This window comes from Eucyclogobius newberryi, unplaced genomic scaffold (genome assembly GCF_026437365.1).
Source record: "Eucyclogobius newberryi isolate DKJ021-1_F unplaced genomic scaffold, fEucNew1.0.hap1 SCAF_18, whole genome shotgun sequence".
Classification (NCBI taxonomy): domain Eukaryota; kingdom Metazoa; phylum Chordata; class Actinopteri; order Gobiiformes; family Gobiidae; genus Eucyclogobius; species Eucyclogobius newberryi.
The window spans coordinates 29798495-29812569 of NW_027315812.1; the positions used below are offsets into that span (position 1 = coordinate 29798495).

The 14075-nt window shown below is 41.9% G+C and overlaps 1 protein-coding gene across 1 annotated transcript in view; it reads left to right on the forward strand.

Annotated features, from left to right (window-relative positions):
• sspo (SCO-spondin) overlaps positions 1-14075 on the forward strand; it is a 391282-nt gene that overhangs the window by 20746 nt on the left and 356461 nt on the right. Inside the window, exons 4-5 of the mRNA XM_072450444.1 lie at positions 37-207; positions 11392-11615. Of these exons, the coding sequence (XP_072306545.1) occupies positions 37-207; positions 11392-11615 (395 nt within the window). The remainder of the gene's footprint in view (positions 1-36; positions 208-11391; positions 11616-14075) is intronic.

The following is a 14075-nucleotide window of genomic DNA, read 5'->3' on the forward strand; positions in this document are numbered from 1 at the left end:
CTCTTGCTTTTTGCTAACTGTTGTGTTGTTGTTTAGCCGTGAGCGCCCGGGGGCACTGTTTCGCCACCTGGAGCTGTGAGGACTTCCCCGGCATGTCCAACTCATCCCTGGTACATATAGAACAGTGCTGTGGGCAGAGGTGGGCCCTGAGCTGGAAGAACGCCTCAGACCACACCTGCCTGTCCTGCACCTACACGCTGCTCCCTGGTGAGTCACTACTCTACATCCTTCTGACCGCATCTATCTTTGCTAAAGTTGACCCACCATGTTTTCTTTGCAGTTACTTAGTGTTGAACCATGACAAGTAGATTTTTGTTCATTGTAAATCCCAATATCAATCTAAAATGGCTTAGTAAAGGAAACTGATCCATTGATTGCAAAACTGATAAGCAGTGATGGGAAGAGTACTTTGAAAATGATTTTAGTTGCATAATGCTGAATACCTGAATGCACCTGAGTGGTCCAATCAGAGAACTGTATTCTGTCCATCCATCCATTCCCGTACAATTTATCCCGGGCCAGGTTCGCGGGGGTAGCAGCCTGAGCAAGGCGTTCCCAGACAGCGAGTCCTGGGTCTTCCCCAGAGACTTCTTCCCGACGGGACATGCCCGGAACACATCCCCAGGGAGGCGTCCGGGGGGAATCCGGAACAGATGCCCGGGCCACCTCAGCTGGCTCCTCTTGACGTGGAGGAGCAGCAGCTCTACTCTGAGCTCCTCTAGTAGGACTGAGCTCCTCACCTTATCTCTAAGGGAACGCCCAGCGACCCTGCGGAGGAAATCCATTTTGACCGCTTGTATCCATATATATAATTGAGTAATCTATTTAACGATTCTAAAACTATTTAAAAACATATTAAATCATTTTTTACATGAACTTTATATTTTATAGTAATAAACAAATAACAAATAAGGAGTTTCTGCTTAAAATAACACATTTTATTCTTAATTTCACTTTCAAATTTGTAAGGATGAGTATGTCCCCAACAAAGCAACATTTCACTTTCACCAGTCCAAACTGTTCTGTTTGTATATAAATAATATATATATAAAGTTAACTACTTACTAATTAACATATCACCAGAATGTTTTTAAACAGTTAAAGTAGCCTTAGAATAAGAAACTTGTTTGTAAAACTTTATGTTGAGTGAGACCAGTGATGCCTGGTGTTTTGGGCTGTGACTCTGCAGTCATTTTGCAGCATTAGCTCCGTGTTCAGTTCACTTTAGCCTCCGTGTCATTGCCCCATCATTGCAGACTTTCTGTTTCATAATCATGGTCCTCTGTGCTGTTTCCATGGATGTATTGGCTGTTTCAAAGCACAACAATTCTATTCAATTTATTTTTGTTATGCCCAAAATCACAATAACAGTTGTCTTGGAGGGCAACAATGAAAAACGGATTAAACAATTTCTATAGGGATGAGGGGCGATGTCCCAGGGTCCCCTGTCCTAAGACCCCCCTTCTCGGCCTGGAAAAACTAGAAAAAACCTCCTTGGGAAAAAGTAGAAACCTGGAGGAGTTCCACAATGAAGAAGAGATCTGACTCCTTCAGACGGACAGGCTGACATGACATAGACGGTGGAATTGAAGCCACTCAGGAGTGGAACCAGTTCTTGAGGAGTAGAACCATTTCTTCCAGGCAGATGAAGAACCATTCATATGGAGTAGAGACCGCTTTTCCAGGGATTCGGGGAGCATCTGGGCCCACAGGTCATCCAGTTTAACTACAACTTTTTCTAGGATTTTAGAGACAAAAGAAATATTTGAAATAGGTATGTAGTCTACCAATAGGTCAGGATCTATGTTAGGCTTTTTCAAAAGTGGTTTAATGACTGTATGTTTGAAGGACTGTGGAACATAACCTCTTTCTAGTGAAGTATTTATTATATTAAGAATATAGTCTATAATTAGGGGCAGAATGTCTTTGAGGAGTCTGCTTGGAATCGGTGCTAGGATACAAGTTGAGGTTTTAGAGGTCATAATGGCTGAATTTGTCTCTGCTTGATCAACAGCTGTGAACCTTTCTAAATTTACTGATGGATTTATCTCTGATTGTTTTTAATTTATTGTTGAAAAATAGAAGGAAATCATCAGAGCAGAGAGAAGCTGGGATTGAGGGCTCCACTGTGCTGTGACAGTTTGTTAGCCTGGCTTCAGTGCTGAAAAGAAATCTAGTGTTACTTTTGTTGACTTATATTAGATTTGAATAGTATCTGGTTTGGGCCTTACACAGAGACTGCTTATAGGACAGTAGGCAGCTTTTTCACGCTTTTAGGGATTCTTCTGTGTGGGCGCAACTAAATAGTCTTTAGTCTAAATTTCTATATCTTTGTTTATGTGAACGCAGTTCTTCGTTGTACCATGGGGAGGCGCGTTTTGGCCTATTGACCTTCTGTTTTAACAGAGCTGCAACATCAAGCGCAGACTTCAGAGATTTCATGGTCAAGTCGACAAATTGGTCACTTACACTGGGACTAAAGCTGTTCTCAGCAGGATCACATGACATGTCACTGAATATTGGCTCTATTATTTCTTTGAACTTTCACATAGATTTTTCGCATATTGTCCTTTTCATTATAACTTTAATCTGTAGGGCTAGATAATCTTTAAGAATAAACTGAAAGGTAATTAGGAAATTATCTGACAATATAGGGTTTTGAGGGAAGACAATGAGGTCACTAATCTCTATTCCACACGTTAGGACAAGATCCAGAGTGTGCTTGTGAGTGTGAGTCGGTTTATTTACATTTTGAGCAAAACCAATGCTTTCCAACAGGGTGCTAAAGGCATTACTGAGAGAGTTATCACTCATGTTCACGTGGATATCAAAGGCTCCAGCTAGGACTACTTTATCCTAGGCTAATGTTAGCCTAGTTTGATATGGTTTGATATAAGTCAGAAACCTCTGTTAAAAACTCTGAAGGGACCAGGAGGTCAGTAGATAACTATGAACAAAACTCCTTTTTGGTTTCTCCAATTTGGACACGTGATTGATAGCATGAGGCATTCAAATGAGCGAAATATATTGTTAATTTTAGGTCTTGTGAGTAGGCTTGAGTTTGAGTGCCACACCACCACCTCGGCCTGTGCTCCTGGCGCTCTGAAATTTACTATGGGCGGGTAGGGTGTACTCTGACATAATCATCTTGTTGAAGCCAAGTTTCAGTTAGAGCTAGAAGATCTATGTTAAAATCACTAATTAATTAATTGATTAACTAAAAGCGATTTGGAGGAAAGTGACCTAATGTTTAGCAATGCACATTTTATATGCTTGTTTATTTGTGTTATTTGTGAGTGTTATTTTTCTGTCGCCTGAAATTGTTTTTCTGACATTTTACTTTTTAGCATTATTTGCACGAGGGACATACAGTCTCTTTTTGCCTTGAATCGTAACACTTAATTTGTGACAGAACATCTTACACTTACGTTCTGCGCCCGGGGCTCATCCCTGGGTGGTCACTTTAGGCGACTAAGGCTATCGAGCAAAAAAATGTCTGTTTGCCGTAACCCGACCGCCCCAGGAAAAAAACTAGCCAACTGAAAAAAATAAATCAACATTTTGTCAAAATGATGCCAAATATTTTTTTTTGTCTTATATCTCGCCGACCCACCGACCGTTTATGTGTTGAATTATTTTGTATCACTGGAACTCGCTAGAAATATTTTAAAGCCAAAAATGAAATGAAAATGAAACTTAACTCGTTCTCCGTCATTGACTATTGAAGCCTGACCCCTGGCGGTCACTGCGGGTCACTGCCAGAATCCAAAAAGGCAACGATTTGGATATTTATTTTTTTTGCCTTCAAAGTAAAAAAAAAAAAGATTATTTACCTACCTACCTCAATTTATTTGAGGCAGCCTAATAGGGATGTACCCTCCAAATTCGGATGAATTCCATCCCTGTGTATGAGGCTGGGCTTTCCCCAAAACGCACTCCAGTTGTCAACAATGATTTCATTGTTTTGAGGACACCAACTAGATAACCAGCTGTTGAATGCTGAAAGACGGCTGTACAATTCAGCACTGCCCGATTGGGCAGGGGACCAGAAAATATTACGGTATCTGACATCGACTTTGTCAATTCATACACCGCATCTACTTATACTAATTCGAGAACCTCTGATTGTCTCTGCCGGGCGTCGTTACCGCCTGCGTGAATCACGATTTGATGGAACCTCTGTCTACTGTGCTTTAGGAGCCTAAGGTTTCCTTTGATGTCACCCATTCTGGCCCCTAGGTAACACTTAACGCGAGCAGTAGCTGGTAGCTTCCCGTCTCTAACTATGGAACTTCCAATTAATAGAGTGTCACAAGTCCATTCAGCGGGCGTGTGATCGCTGAGGGGAGAAAACCTATCATAGACGGGAAGCTCACGGTGCACTACAGATGGCCGTTTAGCGCCTCGTTCCCTCCAACCTGTCACAAATTGGTCCCTATTCTGTACCTGGTCTAGTCCCGGCTGCACGGGAGGCACTGAGGGCTAGTCTTAGCTTCGCTAGTACTGCTAATGCTAAAGCTGTTACTCTGTCCGTAACACTGTTACGCGGTCCGGTAAACCTGATGCTACAACCTGGCTATAGCTAGGTTCTCGGTCCTCTAAACAGCGGATCTGTGCTTCCAACTCCGTAACCCTGGCCTCCAAAGCTACCACTACACTGCACTTCACGCACCTATCGTCAGAGAAAGCGCCAGGGTTCTGACTCGACATACGACAAATTGAGCAGGTAAAGGCAGAGAGAGCGAGGGGGATTTTAATCCACAAAATACTGAACACAGTGAGCTGTGTGGGGCTCCGGATTGTTTGTGGAGCAATCAAACTTTCACTGTTGTGTATATGAGGCTAAAATAGTGTGTATAATTTGTGGATTAACGATAGAAAGCTGCGAACAACAGAGGAGAGAGCAGCATATTTTAAACTTACGAAAGTGACTGTGTAGCAGAGTTTGTTGTGTGAACGAGCATGGAGGACCGCTCTTTCACTCAACAAAACTCTTCCAAGTCACACTTGTGAGTATAAAACACACAGCTCTCTCCTCTTTTGTGCTTGTTGCACACGGAACAAGCTCTGTGTGAAACAAAAGCACCACAGGGGATGAATTGTAGTAGGGTGATGTTTTGTGGAGATTTTAATGCACATAGCACTTTGTGGGGGTCCCTAGAAATGATTTTAATGTTCCTTCTATACATAAAGGCTAGAATGCTGAAGCGCTCCTGTGGGAAATTCAGGCCCCCGGCATTTAATGAGAGAACATTAATGTTATCCATTTAATATTATGTATAATAGGAAGCACAAAAACAGGTAGCACGGATATAATTTGATATATAAGCATGTATATATATATATATATATATATATATATATATATATATATATATATATATAACCACGCTGAGCATGGCAGCAACTGACCTGAATGATAAGATCATGGCGAGAATGAAACACAATTTCCCATTTCAGAGGCTCAGTGAAGTACTCTCAGAAAGTCTAACTCTAGAGAATGTGAATGCCCTACGGCAACCATCACTGAAACCAATGAGCTGATATACAACTCAGCAGCAGCGATCCTTGAGACACTCTATTGTAAGAGCAACCATAAGATGAAATACCCACCATGGAAAAGGAGGTTGGAGGCTAAGGGGGTGCACGGTGGCAAAGGCGGTTAGCACTTTTGCCTCCCAAGAAGGAGATCATGGGTTCGATTCCTGGACCAGACCAACATCACATGATCTCTCTGGGTGGAGTCTGCATGTCCTCCCCGTGTTACCGTGGGTTCTCTCCGGGTTCTCCGGCTTCCTCCCACCGTCCAAAGACATGCATGTGTTAGGTAAATTGGCAACTCTAAAATTGGCAACTCTAAATTGGCCCAATGGACAGGTGTTGAAAATTTGCATATTCTGCTACATACACTTAAAACATTGCATCTGGTTCGTCCAATGTAAATGCTATGTCCTTAAATAAATAAATACAAATTAATCAAGCCAATTCACGTCAGTGACAACCATAATTTTGCCAAACGTAATTGTAATAAAAATTTTAAAATATTTTAGAGTGTCATTGAAGCGTTCGAAATTTCCTTTGGGTTGATAACAGTGCCAAAAGATGTGTCGAAGGCCACACATGGCAACAACAGTTTGCAGATAAACATTCTTAAAATGGGAGCCATTGTCAAATTTGATTCGGAGCTAGTATATGCTTTTGGCCAGTGGGAGAATGAGTCAGTAATAGTCAAAATGAAACATTTACCACAAACTCTGGTACTTATGTTCATAATATAATTTGTGGGCGGTACCAGGGTGAGGCAAACATTAATTGCAGTGGGGTTTAACATGTGACGGACTTGGGCGTCAGTTAATGCAGAGTCTAGCAACGGTCCAGTGAGAAGAACAGGCTTCCCTTTGGGACCCCGCCAGAGGCCAGTTTCACCCACAACAATGATAGAGTGACTTCAATAGATAATGTAGGTAGCAGCAGTGTGGAGAGCAGAAAGTTACTCACCATCCGACAGCGTCTGAGGCGATATAACCCGCCGCTCTCCTGGCCAGGCAATCTGCGGCCTCAGAGCCCCTGGAAACAAAGTCCTGCCCTTTGGTGTGGGCAGGGCATATAACAAAAGTGACAGCTGAGGGCAGCACTAGTGCATAATCTAACAGTTTGAATAAATCTGGATGTCTGACTGGACCTTCTTTAACTTTCCTGAAATAATTTCTTCACCATTCTGCCAGGTGAGTGACTATAACGTCCACAGCGTAAGCAAAGTCCGAGTAGATAGTCAGTGGAGTCCTCAAGAGTAAGCACATATCATATCACACATATCCAAGATCTCTGCACGTTGTGCAGATGTGCAGTAAGAGAGTGTAGAAGAACACCAGTCAACAAAAGAATCTCCTCCAGCTAGAACAACAGCAGCGGTAGCATACAGTCCCGCTTCCTGAAACAACAGCCATCAGTAAAGAAAACTGTGTTCAATCAGAGGTTTAAAAGAGAGGTCATATTGTGCCTTGGCCAAGGTCTTCGTAAGAGAAACACAGTCATGAGGAGAAGGTCGAGGTTGTCAGCCATGACACCCTCCACAGAAGATTAAGTCCAGCCCAAAGTGGCAGTGTTCTTCATCCGTTTCTCACAAATAAGTGCACGCAAAGAGGCAGTGAACAACGTATAGTCGGGTATGAACAGGCAGCTGTAGCCACAAAGGCTAAGAAAAGAGAGCATGTGTCCACAGTCATGGGTTTCAGATGGGTCAGAATCATGTTTTCATATTCAGGAGAAATACATTTACCTATACTAGACACTGTTCATCCTAAGAAGTTCACAGATCTCCTACAGCATTGTAGCTTCTACTGAGAGATTTTAAAGTCGCACTTGTGAAGCCTTAGCAAGACATCTTTGGTGGCGGACAGACACATTGAGACAGTGGGAGGAGCCAGCAGGAGGTCATCCACATACTGCATCAGTATGACTCTCTGGCAGGTGAAAGGTTGAAAGCACTTTCTTCTGGTTAAAGATTCCAGGACTTAATTTAAACCCTTGTGGCCATCTAGTGGGGAGTACAGTTCATTGATTTTTCTAAAGTCATGAGCAGGTCTAAATTTGGAATTTAGAGATGTCCTTCTTAAGTACAGGTAGAATAGGAATGTTCACGTTAGATGATGATAGTTCCAGCACACAGGATGCCAATCAGTAACAGACGTTAGTCATTTAGTCATTGGTCTAAATCTTTTACCTGATGAGCCGGTGAGACAGCCAGGGACACGTGTGACACGCTACCCTCAAACATTCTATACCAATCAAATTGGTCTTTGATCAGCTGACAATAAGCAGCTACACCTTCTTTTTCTACCAAAATTTTATCAAATGCTATAGTTTTAGTGTGTACGGAAATTTTTAACATCAAATTTAGATTGAAATACTTCATTTATCGACCTGTCATGAAACAGAGTACAATGGAGGGAGTCCTGTGGTGCGTGGTAGGATGCCAGAGTGTCAATTCAGGGTGTCCATGCCAGATACTGTGCAGCCACGCCTTCTGTGATGTCGGTCAGGCGGACCCAGTAATGCAACAATTAGTCCTTTATCAGAGCATAAAATAGCAGAGATGTAGTCCATGGCAGAAATGAGTGAGTCCCAGAGAAACCAACCAAGGAGAGTGACAGTTCAAATAGTTGGTTGCGGTGGAGGGGGAAGTTGATGGACGAGTGCGTGGCTCCGGTGTCCACCCGCATAGGTACAACTTGTCCCTCCACCTTCACATGAAATATAGGCTCCGCTTGACATGGCTCCTGCTTCTCTGGATGCCCATAGTATTCCTTGTCTTTGTGGCCAGTGTAAAACTGCCCACTGTGAGAGCCTCAGCGTTTGGTTGTGCATCAGCTGGGGGCCTGTGCACCATGGGGGCTACTCCTCTTCGACGGTGAGGAGCCGGTTGTGGGCAGGCTCGCACCCAAAGGTCAGTGGATCCACAGTGATAGCATGTTCCTTCCTCCCGTTTTTGATCAGTCTGAAATCCTCGACCACAACTTATTCCACCTTGGGCTCCTCCAAAGCCTCCTCTGAATCCTACCTTAAATCATCAACCTTTCTTATGTACATTGTCTTTTAGATCTTTTACTTTTAAGTTTAATAACTGTTCCTGCAATTTCTGTGTCTCTGATTTGTTACCTTTTTCCTTGCTACGGTGTTGAGTCAAAGCGTGCACCACGTGTCTCCTGAACCAAGCGTTATCACCATCCATGAGGTCAGAGTTCATATTTAGATGTTCTTTAACATTCGGGGGAAGGGCTGCCATGACTGCGATCATGCATATTATTTTCCTCTCTAAGTATCTCATTGAGTGTCTTTCTGTCGCATCTATCAACTGAGTTAAACACTTCTGGAACAATTTTTCTGGTCTAACAGTGGGAGTCCATGGTGTGAGGCCGGAAATGCTGACAGGATATGTTTCTTTGATTATTGTATAAAAACTACTACAGCACACACCTATTATGCCCCTGATGTCCTGAGCTGTCAGCTGGTGTCCGACTGTTAGACTATTAGCCCCGTTAAATTTGGTGCAGCTATGGCTTATAGATCTTTGATTTGGAATGGTTGAAAACCTCCCAAACCTGCACTTCTGTCCACCATCAAAGGCATATGGAGCATAGTAGATTCTAGTTCTGCCCAACCTGACTTTCTCTTTTCCTTATTTGATTTTCACTATCTTTCTTCACTCGTGCTCATGCCTTCCTCATCATCCCTGTATTTTGAGCCGCTTTTTCAATGACCATCTTTGGTCCGGGGTCAGAGTCTTGTCTGTTTCCTGACTGGAGGAGGAGGAGGATGAGAAGAATCCTTCCTCCTCTGATGAGTCAGTCTCCGTGTGTCCCCTTTGTTTCTTACCTGTTTGGCATTTTTCTTTGTCGCTGATATCTTCAGTCTCATCTTTGACTTGGTCCTTTTGCTCTCGGTCCAACATCCTTTGATGTTCATCCACTCAGTGTTCCCGTTCTTCTTCTTCTCCTCTAAGTTTCTTTTCTACAGAACATTTCTCTTCCCCATGTTACTTACCTGAGGTGTCATTCTCATGTCTCCATTCCATTTTTCCTATCACATGAGTCAGGATTCTTAATCTTTTTAAAATTAATTAATAAATCAATCAATCAATCAATCATCCATCCATCAATCAGCTAAACCAATTAACCAATCCATCAACCAATATTTATTTATTTATGTATTTATTTGTTACTTTATTCAATAATTTATTTATTCATTAATTTATTCATTCTGAATCTTATATGTATTTATTGGTTGATTTAGTTGTTTATTTATTTATTCATTAATTTATGTTGAATCTTATAACCTATATATTCTTCCTATAGCATATTTAAATTGTTTATCTTTTTGATTTATGTAGCTTTCTTCTTCATTATTATTTTTGTTACACTAAATCATCAAAGCAATTTCACAGCACAAGCACACAGCACAAGTACACAAGACAAATACACAACACAAGTACACAAGACAAATACACAACACAAGTACACAAGACAAATACACAACACAAGTACACAACACAAGTACATAACACAATCCCCTCAAATCCTCAAGGGAGGGGTAAAGCCCCGCCCTCCGAGTTACTCCAAGCCCCCACCTTTTTTTCTTTCCCTGACTGTCCATTTCTCTGCCTTCAAGAAGATATTTCCTTTTCTTCTTTTTTCTCATTTCTCTATCCAATTTTCCGTGGAATTTTGTGTCTGCTCTGTTGAATTCTTCGTCCATTTTGCTGAAGTCAACTTTAACTTATTCAAAATCTGTTATCCCACATTCAACATTCAACAACAGTAACATACTTTAGACAAGACAAAAAATCACAACATTACCACAATTGTAAAACAGCAGTGCAAAAATCAAACATCCCACATAGCAAACTATTAAAAAATAAAAACTATAAAATCAGCCAAAAAATTTAAAATCCATGAATATTCATAAGAAGGTGGATCTTTTCTGGCATCTCTTGGTACCAGGCTCTACCTTCCAGGACATCCTATGGTCGTGAGATGCGACCCTTGACCCAGACAGAGAAGCTGGGGGAGCAGAGACAGACCAAGCAGACAGAGCAAGAATGTGCAGTGTGTGTGTGTGTGTGTGCGTGTGTCCAGTCTGCAATAACAATGAAAGGTATATTAATGCATTACAATATTAAATGCTTATTAATTCCTTCATCGGAGAAAATGAAACGAAGAAAAAGACGAATAAAGTTTTTTTTTTCCATCTGTGATTTTTGTTTTTTTGCCCTGCCCTGCCCTGCCCAGGGCGCCCTGCCCTGCCCTGCCCTGCCCTGCCCTGCCTGCCCTGCCCTGTCTTTTTGGAAATTTGGATATTTTGTGTTTTTTGACTTTTGGAGCCTTTGGATTTTGAACTTTTTGTTAAATAAATTCTTATTTGCCTTATCCGGAATGCTTTTGGGTTTTTGCCTCCGGGATCATAACACGATTAGTGTAATAAACATTTCTTAAACCTAAGGGTGTTCTGGACACACCAAAAACAGTGTGACAGTGTGAGGAGGGAGGGCTTATCTCAATGAGATGCAAATGAGCACAATTGTCCTACCTTGTGGCCCAGGTGAGGATGTTTGAGCCCCTTTTTCTCAGGAAAAGTTTTTCAGAGGTGTATATATTCAAATGACCACTACTTATTCAAATATTATCAGATCTTGTGTGTTGTTGGCTTCAACTTAATGAGTTCCTCCTTGTAAAACTGTGAAATGGACACACTGAATGTATTACCTGATGTTTATGTATGTGTGCAAACTGCTCTAGGTATTCTGCTAATTAATTGCCCTTTGGGATAAACAAAGTTTTCTGAATTTTAATCTGAAAATAAAAATATCCTGTTGCTCTGCTTGTGCGTCTTCAGACTCGCAGGCCTCTCCTGTGGTGCGAGGGGGTCTGCTCATCAGTATGAGGGCCCCACAAGGCTCTGCCACCTGCATGTCCTGGGGAGGCAGCCACTACAGGAGCTTCGACCGCAAACATTTCCACTTTCAGGGAGGCTGCACCTACCTACTAGCCTCCTCCTCTGACTGGACCTGGGCGGTGTACATGGGCAGCACCTGTGAGGGCCACCATCACTGCTCCAAGGTAAGAAGAAACTAGTGCACAATTAGTTTTTTGTTTACCATTATTAAGATCGATCTACTTGTTTTTTTTTTTTTTTTTTTTTTACATTCAAAAACTACTTGATTGTCCAATATAGATTGTTTTCAACCAATACTCAACAGCCAATATTAGTCTTGCTGCTGTGCCCAATCACAGATATTTACCAATATGATATTTAGATTTACATTTATCTGTAGAGCTCCTGCACGTAACATCACACTATCCCAGCATGCACCATGAGGAATGGCAGTGGCATTTTTTCATCAAAAGGCTCCAATTATCAAACTTTATTGGAATTTCAGAGATTGTGGATCATTTTTGCACTCTGAGATTGACATAGGGCAGAAGGGCAGATGAAAGCCTGAGCATTTTACAGGAATGACAAAAAAACAGATTGACCAGAGAAGTGGATTTGTGCAACTACACTGGACTAGTAATGAGTCAAGGCACTTAAATAAGCTGCAAATGTACTTCTGTACTGATTTGGGTTTTAGTTGGGGAAACATTTAACTGTCATCTCATTACGATTCAAAATCTTTAGTAAAAATGTGAATTGGTGATTGTATCGATCTGTTAATTTCAATTCAAACTTCTCTCTTTTGCTTAATTATCACAAACACCAGTTCAATTAAATCAAAATATATAGTTGAACTAATTATTTTCAGGTGTTTATTACATTGACATGAGTGCATTAATCTCCTGATCACATACTTTTATCTATGTTGCAACCGCAGATGACTTCTGAATGTTGTCATGGTGACAGGAATGCAGGGTGTAAGGTGGTACCCCAGAAATTTTTGATGTCTCTGCAGGAGCAGAAATTTCACGCGTTGAACGTTGGAAACACTTTTCCATCAAATGACTGCTTTTTGATTGAAAATAAATTACAGAGCCATTTTCTCTCCCCAGGCAAAAGCTAAGACGCTAAAAAGACATTTACAGATTACAGATTACATATACAGAAACTCAAGCAAAGGACCTTTTTGCACCTTTTCGATTCTACAACAAAACTTGGTTCCCGGACAGTCTCTTCAGACCAGCCTCATCTGTGAATCAGTGCAACAGCCCTGTTTATCTGAGGAACGCCTCAAAGCCAAAGAGCCGAAGCTCCAGAGTGCCCATACCCTGCCCAGCATGTGGACCGAGCTGCCACAGTCTCTCCCAGCGTGACCCCTGAGTGAACCCTGGAGGCGACGCGGACAAACAGGTCCTCGGACACACACAGGTCCTCTCAGGATCACAGCTCCTGCTTCATGTCATGGTTACGTTCTCACAAACCTTCAGATTAACAAGCAAATAAATTTGTAGAAAAAGCTTCAGCTGTAGTCATCTGGACTCAGTTAAAAAAAATTACGTTTCGACTCTCATTCAAGAGTCATTGTCAATAAAAGAATTTAGTTCGAGAACTCTATAATGGTATACTGAACCCCTGGAGAGGTAGAGGACCAGGACCAGGGCATTTAGATGCTAATCAGGTACTCAGGGTGGGGAGCCAGGATCTCACAAAGACAAAGAGGATACTAATAGCCCATTAAAAGTCTTAATAGGCTAGTTCGGTAGATACTAGGGGGGGTTTCTGTTGAAACAAACAACTCTTTCCACTTCAGGAAGGCTCCGCCCAATGGGCTGGACTTACCACAGAATAGTACAAATATCAGAGTTCTCGACCTGACAATGACTCTTGGATGAGAGTCGAAACGTCTAATTTTTCTAACTGAGTCCAGATGACTACAACTGAAGCTTTTTCTACAATGGAACAAGCCTGGACGAATGAGGGATTACACCGACAAGCAAATAAATGTTTAATACATTTTGAAATTTGATTATAGAATTGTTAAATGCCTGACACAGGATGGTACTGCATCCACAAAGTGCCATTAGCATTTTCTTTTTTTCCTGCTTTGTACATATGCGGGATTCGCTCACACAAATTTACGCACAATTTGCCAAAAACGCGCCCACATTAAAGATCCCATATCATGCTATTTTTCCTGTTTCATAGTCTACCCTAAGGGTATATTTGATAATAATAACTGTTGTGCAACACCCATAACATAATAGTTATGAAATATCACCCATACCTTGGACCCCGCTCTCAAACGTGGAAATGCAAATGGCTTGGTTTGAGATTCACCCCCACCCTTGCGAAGAGCGATCTGCCTACCCCGCCCAACCCGTGATGTAGTCTCAGCGAGAGCGTGTGTCCCCCGCCCACCAGGCTTTTAGCTAGGGGCCGTCTTCCCGTTTTTTGGACAGGGTATCTCGACATGTGGACGGACATTTTCGAGGGCAAGGACGGTGTAATTTTTATTAATACATTTTAGAAAAGGGAATATCGTCATTAAATCGGGCCTGGAAGCGTTTGACTTTAGTCCGCCGTGGTCCGCGCCATGACAGCTTACTGTTTACAAGTGAAAATTTGCATGCTGCGCGCTGATTGGT